Source organism: Tamandua tetradactyla, chromosome 22 (genome assembly GCF_023851605.1).
Source record: "Tamandua tetradactyla isolate mTamTet1 chromosome 22, mTamTet1.pri, whole genome shotgun sequence".
NCBI classification, from domain to species: Eukaryota; Metazoa; Chordata; class Mammalia; order Pilosa; family Myrmecophagidae; genus Tamandua; species Tamandua tetradactyla.
The window spans coordinates 7,463,591-7,480,530 of record NC_135348.1 but is presented as its reverse complement, the minus strand read 5'-3'; the positions used below and the strand labels follow the sequence as shown (position 1 = coordinate 7,480,530).

At 37.3% G+C, this 16,940-nt stretch overlaps 2 protein-coding genes across 9 annotated transcripts in view; one reads left to right on the top strand and one right to left on the bottom strand.

Annotated features, from left to right (window-relative positions):
• FNIP2 (folliculin interacting protein 2) overlaps window positions 1-16,940 on the top strand; it is a 152,093-nt gene that overhangs the window by 130,078 nt on the left and 5,075 nt on the right. For all 7 annotated transcript variants that reach the window (XM_077139662.1, XM_077139660.1, XM_077139663.1 and 4 more), the window contains 2 exons: window positions 12,984-13,184; window positions 16,371-16,486. In XM_077139662.1, coding sequence (XP_076995777.1) covers window positions 12,984-13,184; window positions 16,371-16,486 — 317 coding nt within the window. The remainder of the gene's footprint in view (window positions 1-12,983; window positions 13,185-16,370; window positions 16,487-16,940) is intronic.
• SPMIP2 (sperm microtubule inner protein 2) overlaps window positions 13,370-16,940 on the bottom strand; it is a 130,678-nt gene continuing 127,107 nt past the window's right edge. For both annotated transcript variants that reach the window (XM_077139668.1, XM_077139669.1), the window contains exon 5: window positions 13,370-13,554. In XM_077139668.1, the coding sequence (XP_076995783.1) occupies window positions 13,507-13,554 (48 nt within the window). In that variant the 3' untranslated portion in view covers window positions 13,370-13,506. The remainder of the gene's footprint in view (window positions 13,555-16,940) is intronic.

Below are 16,940 nucleotides of genomic sequence, written 5' to 3'. Positions count from 1 at the left end.
GAACTCCAGCCATGAGTAGTGAAGCAGCAAGGAAGTAAGTTAGAGTCTTGAGTGGGAAGAAATAAAGTCATCCAAAAGAAATCAAATCCCTGGGCCCATGCTGTGAGTGGATTTGGCATCCAGATCTGTTTTATCTGAGGGACTTGGAAATCCCTGCTGAAGAAGTCAGTATAAAAACCAGGAGTTTTAAAACCCCTAGAACTCTGGCTTAAGGAAACATACTACCTAGAAGGCGGTTTCACAACCAAGAGCTCATGAGACACAAGAAAATACAAACCAGGAAGCAAACAAAAAACTCCAGCAAAATGAGCTCACATTGAGAAATTATAAACCATATACAAGGAAATTATCATGAGGAAAGAAAGCAAATGCAAGCAGGAGAATTAGCTCTCCTAGAACAATCTGAATTAACCATTAAATAACTGTGTTTTAAGTGGATATAGTGATCAGAGAAATGATTGGAACCTTTAAAAACATTGGGATAATGTGATAAATTTTTTTGAGATTTGTGAGAGAATGAAATTGAACTTCTACTGTCTTTGAACGCAAAGGATAAGATTAAAGATCAGAGCAGATAAAATACAGCAAAAGGGAATTTGCACTTGTGAAATGAAGGCTAGATATGAGCCTATGTCTTTTGCATACAGCTCTAAGACAAAAAAAGATATGAAAACATGGCAAAACAAGAAGTATAGAAGCTAAAATGAGAAGATTGTATAGCATATTCAGAAAGAGAGAATAAAGAAAACAATATAGAATTTTTCAGATTAAATAAGCCCACTAACCCCCAAGTAGGAGAAAATAAAACAAGTCCACACTTAGGAGAAAGCACATCAGAGAAAGAAAATGCCTATTAGCAGCCAGAGAGAAGACATGGTACCTGCTCTAGTGGAAAATACAAGGAAATAAATAAGCAGTAAAAACTGTGGTGGATTCTGTGGCAGTAGAGAGCATGGGGTGCCACGGGAGTACATAGGATGAATGGAGAAAGGACTACCTGGAGAAAGTGATCTCCAAACTAGGAAATCAGTAGTAGTTAAATGATGGGTAGGAAGGGTGGCAGGAGTGCAAGGGATAATACGAGACCTTCAGGTAAGTGAAGATTCTTCCAGATGAATGGGTTGAGGAATCTCTTCTTAACACACACAGCTGGCTATGCCACCACAAGAGTTGTGATCTGTCCCTTCTCTTGCTAACACTCTTAACAGGATTATCTATTGTTTGATATTTAGTACAGGACATTTTTCTGGATGATTTTACAGATGGGAAGAGGTGTTGAAAAGTTGTGATTGATAACCAAGTTTCTTTTCGCTGATAGATGTGAGATTGAGAGCTTTTTGTTTCTGTTTTTTCACTTTTTTAACCCTTGGCTCACAGATCAGCAATCCATGCAGATCTGCAGTCCTGTGTGTTGGTGCTCTGCCATCCAGAATTGGGGTGGGTTGGCTAGAACTACCAGGTGGCTTAAATCTTCATTTCCACATGGATGGAGTATGTGGTTTTGTAGGTGGGTCTTCTCCCCTAAGGAGTTAGACGAATTAAAAAGGGGATCTGAGGACATTAAGAGCAAATGCTGAGAAGATGAACATCACTGCATTAATCGTCCCATTGTTTTTTTGTGACTTATTAAAGGGCTTTCTTGAAACTATGTAAAGGCTGATGTTCAGTCATGGTGCTGTAAAATAGGATGAAAATCTTTGTGAAAAAATTGTCATACAGCATCCACTTATTTAAGTTTGGCTTAATGCGATTATAGAATTTACCAAAATTATTTTATATAGAATGATTAACAAACTGACACTTCAGATGAAGCCAATGAATCTTATTTTATTATCCAAAATACTTCAGAGAAAAATCAAAGGTATAGGGAGTTGCTTCCAATTACCTGAATCGTAAATCATCTGCTCCCTCTGTATTTTAAAGAGATTGTGCAGTGGTTCATCCTCAATTGTTAATCTATACCTTTATAACTAGATTTTAGAGCTAGTTATGAGTACAGACGCCTTTCTACACTCTTGCTACCTATAGCACATTTGTAAGCTGAGAATTCTTTTGAGGATTGATAGAAGAGGCATTTGGAGTATGAGTTGGGTCATTCTAGCAGCTTAGAGGTGGAGGAGTTTCTTAGCAAAGTGCTCAATAGAGGTAGTTTTGTTGTCTCTTATTGATAGTAAGTTGAGACCGTCATTCCCACTCCTTGCAGGCTTGCCTTTTGAGGGATTTCCATTCTTTATGAGGTCCTAGGATTTGAGGTCCTTGGTATACTTAATGAACTAAAAGTTGCAAATGCTTGAGTGAGCTCCTTGAGTCTGTTTCTGACATTCCAGGAGACTGAATATGCTCATGTCTTTTGGTTCTTCACCATTTCCATCTATAGAACAGAACTGTGTTTTTTCCTACCCCTGGGAAAAATGTGATGATGAACTAATAAGTTGCTATAAGAAGCACATTTGTGATAATGGTATTTTCCTATTCTTAAGTTACAAATAGACAGTCATGTGAAATGTCACCATTTAAATGTAGTACGTGGAAAAGAAATATGCTTGTAATTGTGGAGATGACTTAATAGGAACTGAGTTGAATAAAAAAATAAACCTGAATAGAAAATTGTTCAATGCAGTCAACATGTATTGGGTATTTAGCACATGCCTAGCATTTTATGATCAATAAAATGTGATTTCTCTCCTTGAGCTCCTTATAAAATCACTGAGGAGACAAACAGATGCAAAATTGAAAACAAGTTAAGGCGTTGTATAATTAAATGCTAAAATGAATGATGTAGACAATAAGTGCTCTCAAAGGTCAAAGGAAGAGCAAATAATGTGGGAAATCTTCACAGGGGAGATGAGATCAGTCTGGTTGTGGAAGGATTAGAAAATTTAGAAGATAGCAGGGAAAACATTCTTGGCACGGCCCAGATAAAGGGCTTCTTGGAGAGCTTTGGGAGGTAAATATATATAGGTGAGGTGGGCCAAACTGCGAAGAAATTTAAGTATCAAAAAAAGTATTCTCTTTTCTGATGCTTAAATAAATTTATTAAATTTATTAACTTTTTAGGTGAGATGTGCTAAAGTAGGTTTTTGAGTTGATAGGGGAAATGATGTGGTATTTTAGGAAATTTGAGGGTTTAGGTGAAGTACCTAAATTAGGACAGCAGCTCATCTATCTGTCCACAGTCTCACTGTTCGTGAACTCTGAATGTGAGGGTTAAGGGAACATGATTAATACAGAGACAGGATGGTGTAGGAAAGCTAAACTAATGTTTGAGTACCTAATAAGTGTTAAGAACAATATCGTGTTTCACACACATTTTTCTCCTCTTAATCTTGCAGCAACTCTGTAAATTAAGTAATATAACATTTTATAGATGTAGAAATGGAGGCCCAGATTAATGAGTTGCCAAGATCCCACAGTTCATAAGTGTTCTAATGTAATCTTGTCTGACTTCAGAACCCTTGCTCTGTCTTATCATTACCATTATCATGAGAAATGCATTGAAGTTCTCCTTTGTAGCACTTGTCTTATTATTGCTCTTAGTCAAATTATCAGAACAACAGATCCTATGAGTACTCAAACCTTGGAGACCTTTCTTGTTCCTGGAAGTTTAAGTTAAGCAGAAGTCATGTGTGTATGAGTCAAGACAGTATATTTTGTATACTCCAGGATTTGCTCTAGAACCTTGAAGGTGCAATGTCACGGGCATTTCACACTTCCAGGATACAGACACACAAGTGCTTAGTGACTAAGAATGAACCAGGCTTATTCTGTCCGTTCAACAATATGATAGCCAAGAAAATTCCAGAAACCTTTAAAGAGCCAAAAAAATAAAGCATTTCATTTGTTAATCTATCTCTAGAAATCTTCACAGGGAAAGTAGATTTCTACTACTTTATCCACAGAAAGTGAATAAATGAGATATTGACAAGGTAGAACTGAATAAATGATTATTTCTAATGTCTCATGAGTGGAGCAGGGCAAACGCAATCATGGGTATTGCCACTTCCTCTTTCCTCTGATAGAGACTGGCTGTCTCCCATTCTTTACTGAATGGCCCACACTTCTTTACTGATCTTCATGTTTTTATCCTCCAGGCCCTGACAGAAGTCTGAGTTGCCTGACTGAGCTAAAGAAACTGTGATGGCAGTGATCTGGAGAAGGTGGCAGGAAGGCCCAGTTAGGGACCTTTGAAGAAGGCTGATAGTTCAATGTTACCTCAGCTATGTATGGATGTTCAGTGGGGTGTTGGCACTTAGGCGGGCCATTGTATTAGTTTCCTAGGTGCTAAACAAATACCATGCAATGGGTTGGCTTAACGGGAATTTATTGACTCATGGTATTAGAGGCTAGAAGGCAGGCTTCTTCCTGGCAACAGTATCTTCTGGCTGTTCAGCAATCTTTGGGGCTTTTCTGAAATATGGCAGTGTATATGGCAGGGTCTCCTGTCTCTTCCAGGTTTTGTTGACCAGTCTCTGGCTGCTCCCTGTGGCTTCCTCTTCATGTCCAGTTCCTTTGTGTATGAGGATGTTGGCCATTTTGGCCTATGCCCACCATCATTCAGTTTGAGCAGACCTTAATGTCTTCAGAGGCCCTGTTTACAAGTGGGTTAGCAACCACAGGATCAGGGCTTGGAATCTGAGCATGCCTTTTGTGAGGGTCATGATTCAATCCCCAACAGCCACGATACAGGCAGCACTTTGGGAGGTCTCAAATTTTAGACAAGGTAGGAACATGTTGCAAATTCATTCTGCCATGAGAATTTGGCAAACTACGGGCAAGAATTTTTTTTAATGTTTATTTATTGAATAATATAACATATATGCAAAGCAAAGAAAAAAAAAGCAGTAATTTTCAAAGCACACTTCACCAAGTAGTTATAGAATCCCAGAATTTGTTAAGTGTTACCATTCCATCATCTCAGATTTTTCCTTCTCGCTGCTCCAAAACACTGGAGGTTAGAAGGAATATTAATATAGTAATTCAGAAGCCATACTAGTTTGTTAAATCCCATTTTCTCTGTTATACCTCCTCCTCCTTTAATCCTTCTCCCAAGTATAGGAATCTTTGGGCAACACCTGTTTTGATAGGTTCAGGTGTCAACTTGGCCAAATGATGATGCCCTGTTGTTCTATTCCTGTGGACTTAAATCATCAGTATATGAAATTCATCTATGGCTGATTACATTTGCAGTCAGCTAAAGGAAGTGCTTTCTACAGTGAGTGAGGTTTAACTTAATTAGCTAGAGGTTAAAGAAAGAGGGCAGAAGAGACCTCAGCAGCTCAGTACCTCATCTTAGCACTCACATCTCAGCTCAAACATTTGGATATGCAGAAAGGAATCACCCCAGGGAAGGCTGTAGGAACCCAGAAGCCAAGAGAAAAGGCCAGCAGATGTCACCGTGTGATTTCTTATGTAACTGAGAACCTTATATGAAAGCTAGCTGCCTCTCCTCAGAAGAACTATAATTTTTTAACTAAATAAATCCCTTAATATAAATATAAATATAAATATAAAATAAATCCCCTTAATAAAAGCCAGTCCTTTTCTTGTGTGTTACATTCTGGCAGCTTCAGCCAATTAAAACACCTGTTCTGACTTTTTCATGTTGAGAAGGGTGTCCACGCTAAGGCATAGGGAGATGTAATTAATTGATAATCCTGGAGAGGCTGGTCCCTCTGAGTTTGAGGATTTATCTGACCTAGGAACCCTCTGGGAATTATATATTCCAGGAAGGCAAACCTAGGGCATGGAACCTTAATAGAGTCTCAGTTCGAGCCCTAGGTGTTCTCAAGAGTCAACAGAAGTAATGTTGATTGGGGTTTAGCAAACCATAATATGAGTAAGAAATTTATTTTTAAATTGTTTCTCTTCAGCTTAAGAGAGAAAAGGACAATTGATGTATGCCTGTGAATATCACAGGTACACAGGAATATCCATGACCATATGTTCATAAAGTTAAATGGAAACAACTTTTTAATATTTAGTATTTCTTGCAAATGGATTTTCATTAAAAAAACTCAAACATCAGGATGTTCAGTATTTGAATTAGGTGAGATGCTTTAGGGCTCTTTCTCCATACAGAAACCTTGAATAACCAGCAAGAACTGACAGAAACATCTTTCTTAAAGCTTCAAGAAAAATGCCACTTAAAAGCAGTAGGATTTCATAGTACCTGTGTCTCATGCCCCTAAACAGATTCCTGATCCTGGTTCAGGAGGGAGCAGAGTAACCCTTATGTATATACTGTGAGCACCTATGTCTGGCCCAGTCTCTCTCGTAGTAGCCTGAGGGACTCGCTGTGCCAAAACTTGCCCTAGGTGGAGAAGTCATTTCACAGAGCTCTCGTACAGAATGCTGTGGGAAAGGAATCAAGTCATGCTGCCTAGGGCAAAGAGTTTCTGGCTGCAGGACATACAGTACAGTCCCAGGACCATGAGGAAACTGTTTCTAAGGAAAGAGGGGACATTTGGATACATTTAAATGGAGCAATTCCTAGGGTTGTATGTGCATGCCCAAGACAAAATCCATGTGCAGAAAGGGTTTGGGTGGCCCTGTGCTTTGGCCTGAATCTGTTCTTTGAATTCGTTGTATGGCTAAACCCTGAAGGGGGAAGCACTCTCACAGGTCAATCTGCAGTGACTGGGAAAGGTATTCTTTTATTCTTTCTTTCCTTCTTATTCTTTTTTTTTTTTTTTAAATTTTTTATTTTTTACTAATTCTTGGCATTCAAGGAAATCTCTGTCATAACACTGACTTTGTAAAAGCTTAAGGAACAGATACCTCAGAGTCTAAATTCTAGTGATAACCCATTAAAATACAAAAATGCCCAGCTTTCAGCAAAAGATTACAAAACATACAAAGAAATGGTAACAGTTCAGGCAAAGGAGAAAATTAAAGCATTAGATATCATCAATGAAGAGACCGAGACCTGGAAACTTTCCAAAAATTTTTTTTAACAGCCCTAAATATATTAGAGAACATAGACAAAGAACAAAAGGAAGTCAGGAAAATGATAGATGAATGCAAAGAAAGTATCAACAGAGATGGAAATTATGAAAAGGAACCAAATGGAGCTGAAGGCCACAGTATCAGAAATTTAAAATTATCTAGAGGGTTTCAATAGCAGATTGAACTAGCAGAAGAAAGAATCAGTGAACTTGAAGATAAGACAATTGAAATCACCCAATCTGAGGAACAGAAGGAAGTATAGAGAAAAGTGAACAGAACCTGAGGAAGCTGTGAGACACTATCAAGCATACCAGTATAAGCATTTGTGGAAATCCAATAAAAAGAGACTAAAAGGCAGAGAAAATATTCAAAGAAGTAATGGCTGAAAACTTCTCAGATTTAATGAAAGATGTGAATACACACATTCAAGATACTCAACAAACTCCAAACAGGATAAACCCAAATAGCCCCTCACCACAGCATATTGTAATCAAACTGTCAGATGCCAAAGATAAAGATAATTGTGAAAACAGAAAGAGAGAAGAACATGTCATTCTCATGTTGAGGCACCTCAGTAAGATTGTATTAGGGTTCTGTTTCAGGGAAACAGAACCAAAAGGTATGCGTATGTATGTATGTTTGTATGTAAATACTACAAAATTTTTATAGGAATTGGTGCACATGACCATAGGGATTAACAAGTCCAAATTCCGAAGGGCAAGCCTCAAGTAGGAATTCTGATGAAGGTTTTGATGAATTCCCTAGAAGAGATTGGCTGGCTGAAGTAGAGATAGAAGTTATATTTTCTGACTGCTGAAATAATGTAAGGTCTTCAATTGATTAGATGACATGTCTCTCATTGCTGAAGGCAATCTCTTGTCAATTGTAGATGGAATAAGCCATAAATAGAATCAACTGCATAATAATTTAAATCCATGAAATATACGTTCACGATTAACAGGTCAGTGATTACTTGACCAAACAACTGGGTACCATAATCTAGCCATGTTGACACATGCACTTAATCATCACAAAAGCATTGCTGATTTTTTCAGAAACCATGAAGGCAAGAAGGCGGTGGGGTGGCATATTTAGAATGCTGTTGAAGCAAAAAATTGCCAACCAAGAATTCTGTATCCAGCAAAACTGTCTTTGAAAAATGAGGGAGAGATGAAGTCATTCCAAGATAGACAAAAGTCAAGAAAGTTTGTCACCAGTAGACTAGCCCTACAGGAGATGTTAAAGAGAGCTCTGCAGGTTGGAAGGAAAGGACAATAGACAATAGATTGGAACTGCATGAAGAAAAAAGATCTCTAGTAAGGGTAATGATGGGAAATATAAATGCCAGTACTATTGTATTTCTGTTTGTAACTCCTCTTTTTATTTCCTACAGGAGCTAAAAGGCAAATGTGTAAAATATAATAACAAATCATCAGTTTAGGACTCATAATGTATAGACATGTAATTTGTGACAAGAACTACATAAAAGGGGATGGAGGGACTTAGAGACATAGTTTCTGTAATCTCTTGAAAGTTAAATTGATATCAAAGCAAATGAGATTGTTATAAATGTAGAGTATTAAATTTAAACCCCATTGTAAACTACAAAGAAAATATTGGTGAATATGTACACTTATAGATAGAAATTAGAGTGCAGCTTGCCAGGGGTGGGAGATGTGGGCACAGTGGTAATACAAAATGGATGTAGGGCTCCTGTTTGGGGATACGGAGATATGAGAATGGAAGGTGGTGAGGGTGTAAATGTGATTAATCCCACTGAATGATATGCTTGGGAGTGATTGAGATGGGAAAATTTGTTATATATATATATATATGTTCCCACAATAAAACAAAAGAAAAAGCAACTAAAAAGATAATACATGATCCTGGAAGGGATCTAAAAGGTAGGAGAGAAGGCTTAAAAGGACATTATTGGGACATATAAAAAATTGCAATACAAACTGTATGCTTTATACAAATATTAAATTTCTTTAAGTTGATAAATTCACTTAAGGTGGATATGTAAACAGATATCCTTGTTCTTAGGAAATGTACGTGACTGTATTAAGTGTCCAGGGAGCAAGATGTATATAACCTACACTCAAGTGTTCAGAAAATGGATTGATAGACAGATAGCTGGGGTGATAGATTGATGAATAGGTAGAATGATACAGCAAATGCGATATAGAGAAATTGGTGGATTGGGGAATCTGGGATGTGTAGGTATGGTATGTTGAAGTTCTCTGTATATAGTAGTAGTATTTCACAATTAAAAATTTGAAATAAAAATAAAATCCTTCAAGCATCAGAGGACCTGTTTATTCTGAGACAATAATGGTGTGGTAGTTTGAAACTGTATGTACCCCAGAAAAAAATCGCATTCTTTTAATCCATTCCTGTGAATATAAACTGATTGTAAGTAGGGCTTTTTGATTAGATTATTTTAGTTGAGTCTAATCCTTTTAATGGGGTCCTTTAGAAGAGGATAAAACACATAGAGAAGCTTGGAGAAGCTCACAGAGAAAAGCCCTACAGAAGCTAAGAGAAAGAACACACAGAAAGAAAAACCTAGAGAAGCTGAAAGAGAGAAAGCCACAGAAGCCAGAAGCTGAAGCAGTGAAACCCAGGAAGGAAGTACCAGCAGACGTGGCCATGTGCCTCCCGTGTAGCAGAGGACCTGAGGGTTGCCTGTAGCCGGTCTTCGGGGAGAAGGTTTCATCATGTTGATGCCTTGTCTGACATTTTCACAGCCTCAGAACTGTAAACTTGTAGCTTAATAAATCCCCATTGTAAAAGCCAACCCATTTCTGGTATATTGCCTTTCATCAGCTTTAGCAAACCAAAATAAATGGTTTGAATGAAAACTTTTAAAAGGGTGAATATACCTTGTTTTGTTTTTCTAGTGATGTTTAGTCAAAATAACAAAGTCTTCAAAAAAAGAAGCTTAATATTAGGAAGAGGACTCTTAGTATGTAATCTTACTTACTAATCTGATAATTATCCATATTATGTCTCCTTTTTTCCCAAGGTCTCCAGCAGACCAAAGTGACACTTATGTGTGGTTCATGCTGCAGTGTCAGAATGCAGCCGAGCTTCACCTCCCTATTTCTGTCCTCCATTCTCTGTACCCCAAACTCCAAGTCCTAAGGAACAGATGGATGGATTAGACCTTTAATTGGTAGTTAATATCCTGACTTGGATATTTCAGTCATTCTGTCTTGGGTTTTATAGCATTTCTTAAGGTATTCTTTTGAAAATATTCACCTATTTTTTTTTCCTGTTCTTGGAGTCTTTTTATGTGGAAGTCAGCACTAGAACGTGGTATCATAATGTGTTAGGGGATGTAAGGCACTTATCAGTTCTGTCATTTGCTTGTACTCAACCTGATCCATTTTAATTCAGTAAGCAGCATTTTCCAGTGCCAGGCCCCTATGCTAGAAATTAAGGATACAGGGAGAAAAGATTCAACCTCTTCAAGAAATAGGTTCACAAATTCCTGTCTGTTTGTCCTAACCCTTGTAACCATTAGTCTTTAGTCTTTCCTCAGGATTCTACCTTAAATTCTGCCTCTTTGCTCTATTGATTGAAAAGACACTCACACTCATTTTACCCATTAGATTTTTGTTCTCTTTCTTACTATTTAGTTACTCCTTTTAAAATAAGTGAGCCATCTGCCTCTTTTGTTATAGTGTCTGGATCTAGAACCTTCTGTAGTAACTCAAACTTTAAGAATCATCTGTCTATTACCTACCCAATAAGAGTTATTGCCCTTATTCCAGCAATTCATTGCTTTAAATTGAAGCTCTTTGTATTGGTGGTAGTGGTACTGTGTACTTTGTAATCTGTGTGCTTCCTTTGGATTGGATTGACACACTCTTCCTTTCCCTCTCACTGCAGTGGGAAGATCATTTAGGAGACTGAGTTCAATTGGAAGCTAGGGCCCAAATTATCTACTTCATGCCGATCAAATACGAAACGAAACCCTAGATTTTATTCTGAAAGGTGATTGGCATCCATTTAACTTATTGTACATATGTTTGCATATGACAGTAATGATTATATGAACTTTAACAATATAAATCCCTTGAAATAAAGGTCCACAGTATAGATCTATTCTATGACATACACAGCATATTATGAATACCTGAAAAATACAAAGCAGTGAAAGGGCTTGAGTTCAAAATATAACTCTGTTGAATTTCTAAAATTCAGGCTGGCCACGGTGGCTCAGCAGGCAAGAATGCTTGCCTGCCATGCCCGAGGACCCGGGTTCGATTCCTGGTGCCTGCCCGTGTAAAAATAAATAAATAAATTTCAAAAATTCCATTTCCTTTGTTCATAAGGACCAGGCATCTTGAAGGCAAGTCATCACCATCTTGCTGTGAATTTCTGACATGCTAAATGACCAAGAACTTGTAGGAACTGGTAAAGGAATATCACTAAGGACCTATGTCTTTCGCTCTTAGTTTGGATAGTGTATATATATGTTTGAGTATAGAAGAGTAACAGTAACGAATCACAACCTTTGTGTGAAGGTGACAGGGTGGGAATAAGGGGTCACTGTGTGACAAGAAGACCTTTGTACTGTTAGGTTAAACATGCTTAGAAAATAAGAGCCATCCTTGAGAAACTGGGCTCCATTAATTTAAGAGTCTTCTGTATTAAATTCTTTATTTCTTATGTTTAAGATGATTTGAACAAATACTTAAATAAATGTTGGAACGTTAGACTTTGCCTGATTGCCATTCCATTCAATGTGAAAAATATTGTAAACCCTGAAAGTTTCCTCCTTGGACATAGTTTTATTCAGCCCATCAGTCACTACTTCTCCATCTTTGAGAGAAATACAAAACTGGATATTCTCCCCTTTTAATAACAAAGCCCAGAAATTGTTGCAGGACTAGGGAGCCAGATCACTTGTTAAAATTATAAAATGGCAGCATACATGTTGGGTTTCTCTTTGCAACCTTCCCATCACTTGTGTTAAGTCTTAGAAATCCCAAGTAACCATTGTCCTGATGGCTAAGTTGTATATCCATTTGGGTTCTTTTTTACAAGCAGAAGAAACCAACTCTCGTTAACTTGAACAGAGTGAACTTTATTGGAAGAGTATTAGAAGTTCATAGATTGAGAAGATGAGAAGGCCAAAGAACTAGGCTTGGATGTAGGCAGGTATCAAGAAAACTCTTGAGGCCCAGGAAGCAGGAACTATCTGAAGGTGTTCATAGCATTTGCTGTCCATTTAAGCATGTGGTGCTGCTGACCACCTGCAGCCCTCTTTCTCCCTCCTCGCAGAGGAGTCCCATGGCCCAACTTTGGTCATATACCACACCTTTATAGAGGGAGGTTGGGATGCTGGTTACAGTCCTACCACACTGTATCCTCATTCTTCAAAGAGAATTTAGGGAGAAGTTCTTTGGGGAAAATTATGCTGAGCAGCCAGCAGCAATGAATGGTTTCCATGGGGCCAGGTATAGGATTGAATGAACTGAAAAGGCTGGTACTAGTTCTCCTATGGTAAAGAGAGCTGGAAACATTTGTTCATTTGCATCAACTAGGAAGTCTGTGTGTGTGTGTGTGTGTGTGTGTGTGAGAGAAAGAGAGAGAGAGACTAGTCTAGGGCTTAGAAGGACAGTCCTGTTGTTTTGGTGCTTTGTACACTCATAGGCTACTAAGTATGTGTGTTAGAAGGTGCTGGTTTTGAAGCAATCAAGCATTGATCAGTTTCAAGAAATCAGACTGTTTTAAAAGCTCTCTTCCTTGACTGTTTCAGTGTTCACCCTATGGCATAATGTACTGGTTGTTAACCCATTCTGTCCATGATTGTCCAGACATGGAAAATTTTACATTTTAAGTATATTCATCAGTAGCCATCCTGTGACCTTTTGGATTCATCTAGATAAACTAATCCCCAGTCTGCTTTTAGTTAGCTGTTACAGTTGATTTATGTATTTAGCACATATAATTACTCAATAAATATTGCTAAATGATTAAAGCCATGCCTTTAAGGGAGTAATAATATGTTGTTTTTCTTTCAGCATCCAGTGCTCGATGAGCCGATAGCTGAGGCCGTCTGTATTATCGCAGACACCGATAAGTGGAGTGTCCAGGTAGCCACCAGTCAGAGGAAATTAATGGATAACGTGAAACTAGGCCAGGATGTCTTGGTCTCGAGTCAGGTGTCCAGTTTACTTCAATCAGTTTTACAGCTTTACAAGCTTCACCTCTCTGCTGATTTTGTAAGTATTCTTAGATCACCAAAGAAATGGAATGAAAAAACACTTTGATAACACTTGATTATAAAGTCACAAATTCAAATGTATTTTTATATATTATAAGCACCCAGGAAATAGCTACTATTAATATCGTTATTACTAATAAGTTGTTTTATGGAACAATATTAATGGTATATGAAGACTGACAGTACGTTTTCTCTAAAATCTTTATTTAGGCCTTAAACTGAAACATACTCTCGCAGGATGCTTGTCACAGGAGAATCTGAGATGCATTTATGGGTTATTATGGCCTTATATTTTTGTACATTGGTAGGCAGTTTTCTTTCTAGAAGCAGACTGAATTACGCTGTTTAAGATGCTGGCATCTCCTTTGCTGTAAAAGAAGGACAATGAATTAGGCTTCATAACTTTTTTACTGTTTTAAGTATTTATTAAACTTTCTATTTTTATTCTGTAATACCTAACTCTTGTTACATATGTCATATCAGTTTTCCAAACATTAAGTTACTACAGCTAATTCTTTTTGTTTCACTTAGGCAGAAGTGTGTTTAACCGTTTAATAGGATGAAGGATTTATTTAACCTGACAAAACAAAATCAAGGAAAATTTCATCTGCAGTTTAAACTTTACCTTAAAAAATCATTTGAATTAAAAAAAAATCACTCGAATTAAAGGCATGTGATTAAATGACCGTTAAGAGTCTTTGATACAAAAGGAGGAAGTAGCTAATTTTGATATGAAATCAAGCTGTAGAAACCACTTTAAAATTTCAAAAGTTAAAAATTGAAGAAATCCGTTTTGGGAATAAAACCCCAGAAAGTGAAACAACACAATTCTATTTGGCAATCAAAGAAGACTTAAGAAAAATATAGAAATGCTTTGATTTCAAGTTTAGTGTACATGCCATATAACAGATCTTCTCTTTATTTCCACATTGCAACATGTAATTTTCATGGGGACTGTGTAAACACTGTGGACTAATTATTTTAAAACATAAAGGATTCAATGTAATGTGAGGTTCTTCTTAATGTTTTACAGTGCATACTAAAAACTATTTCACTTTTAAAGAACTGGAACTTTACATGAGTCTTTCACCACTTGACTGTTTACTTGGGGGACTATTTTCATGGGGATTGATGAAATCCTCCTTGCTTTGATTACTATTTAGTCACATATCAGTTGTATTTCACCCCTCCAGCACAATGCATTTAGGATTTTAAGCCAGTAAAAAACTGAAAAGATTGCTTTTCTAGAGGGTGCTTTTTCCGTATCACTGATCAGCCCAGATGGTCAAGATCAACATTTTCAAATGCATCTGTTAATCTTTTTACCTTGAAAATAACAGGCATAATGGTCTAAGAGAAAATTATGTATGATGGAATTATGTTTGCCATCAGGTGTCTTACCGGAGATGCTGGATTCCTCTGCCTGCCAAATGCAAAAGCATTTGCCTCTGGTGAAAGACACAGATGGTTGCTATTCTCTAAAAGATGAAGTTGGACATAATTCCAAGGGTAGAGATGTCCTGATTATAATTGGCTTTTCTGTGTTGTTATAAAGACCTAGTTAAAATATACTCTTAAAAGCAAAATATTATTTTGCTTATTCCAAAATAACCTGTTTCAGCCATTTCATTTCTAGGAATGTATTGTACCCAAATAATCTTAGATATATAAAAAAAATAGCACAGATATGTTCTTTACAAAGTTACAATAACAAAACTGCACATTGCTGTGTGGTTAAGCAAATAAAGGTATTTTCATATTCTTGAAAATTACTTCACTATGAAAATTACATCAATAAAGAATTTTTAATAACATGGGAAAAGGTTTGCTAGAAAGTTTTTAAAAAGCAAGAGATAATTGCACTTAAAGAGTAGTTACAACTATGTAAAAATGAAGGCATTTTAAAAACAACTGGAAAGATATATGTGAAGATCTTAATTGTAATTAGAGAAAACATTGTTTTACAAAAACTTATACTTACTAGTAGCAGACTTTGAGATAACTTGTAATTTTTAAGTTATTTGAAAGGGATAAGATTATAGCTGTGATGAATCCCAGAGTGATTTGATCAGTGAGTGGAAAAGTATTTGCAAAGCCCCCTTTGGGGAATGATGAGAACGAGGAGAAATTCAACTTCTCCACATTGAATTCTTGATATTCTCACAAACAGTGTGGACAGCCAAAGCTATAGGCTGAGCCCCCAGTCTTGGGGTTTGTTGATATGAAACTGAGGATAGGTCAAGTCTACTTAAAATTTAGGCCTAAGAGTCACCCCCAAGAGAGCCTCTTTTGTTGCTCAGATGTGGTCTCTCTCTCCAGCCAACCCAACAAGCAATCTCACCACTCTCCCCCTGTCTATGTGGGACATGACTCCCAGGGGTGTGGACCTTCCCGGCAACATGGGACAGAAACCCCAGAATGAGCTGAGACTCAGCATCAAGGAATTGAGAAAAACCCTAGAATGAACTGAAATTCAGCATCAAGGAATTGAGAAAGCCTTCTTGACCAAAAGGGGGAAGAGTGAAATGAGACAAAGTGTCAATGGCTGAGAGATTCCAGAGTCGAGAGGTTATCCTGGAGGTTATTCTTACACATTAAGTAGATATCACCTTCTTAACCAAGATGTAATGGAGAGGCTGGAGGGAACTGCCTGAAAATGTAGAGCTGTGTTCCAGTGGCCATGTTTCTTGATGACGATTGTATAATGATATAGCTTTCACAATGTGACTGTGATTATGAAAACCTGTGTCTGCTCCTTTTATCTACCTTGTTGTCAACAGATGAGTAGAACATAGGGAATAAAAATAAATAATAGGGGGAACAAATGCTAAAATAAATTTAGCTTGAAATGCTAGTGATCAATGAAAGGGAGGGGTAAGGGATGTGGTATGTATAATTTTTTTTTTCTGTTTTCTTTTTCTATTGTCTTTTTATTTCTTTTTCTGAATTGCTGCAAATGTTCTAAGAAGTAATAAATATGCAACTAAGTGATGATATTGTGAATTACTGATTATATATGTTAACGTTTTATTTCGTTTGTTAAATTTTTTTTAGTTAATAAATAAATTTTTAAAGCAAACAAAAAGAGATTATAGTTGTGCCCTTAGAAATAAGAGAATTCTAGCTCTTAAATTATTGGCAGCGATCTGTCAATGCCCTCTTTTGAATGTTCTTGGTTTCACAGTGCATCATGCATCTTGAAGACCGACTACAGGAAATGTACCTTAAAAGTAAAATGCTGTCTGAGTATCTTCGAGGACACACACGAGTCCACGTGAAAGAATTAGGTGTTGTACTGGGGTGAGTTCTGTGAAGTGCTGCCATTTCTCTCTGTGAATGGGGCTGCCCCTAGCCATATACCCACTGACCTGTCTAACTTGGGGCAGGCCCCCTGATGTGTTCCCATGTTTGCCTCTCCTGCTCCCTTATGACCAACATGTTCTTTGTAGCTATTATTTAGTTTCACACCTGGAAGCAATCACAGAACTAGAGGCTAGTGATAAACTTTGTTAGACTTCTCCCTGCCTTAACATACTAGAAAGTGAAATTTTTAATCCCACACTGCCCATATCTAGTCATTGAAGTAAGATGCCAAAGTTGTATGCTCAGACTTAAAACAACAGCTTGTATTTCAATTTCCCCTCCTACTCCTTACCTGGTCTTTCTCATAAATGAGATTTTCCAGTGCCAGATGTATACCATATACTTCCACATTTACTTAGTTCCTGATTGTGACAGGTATACATCATCAGCA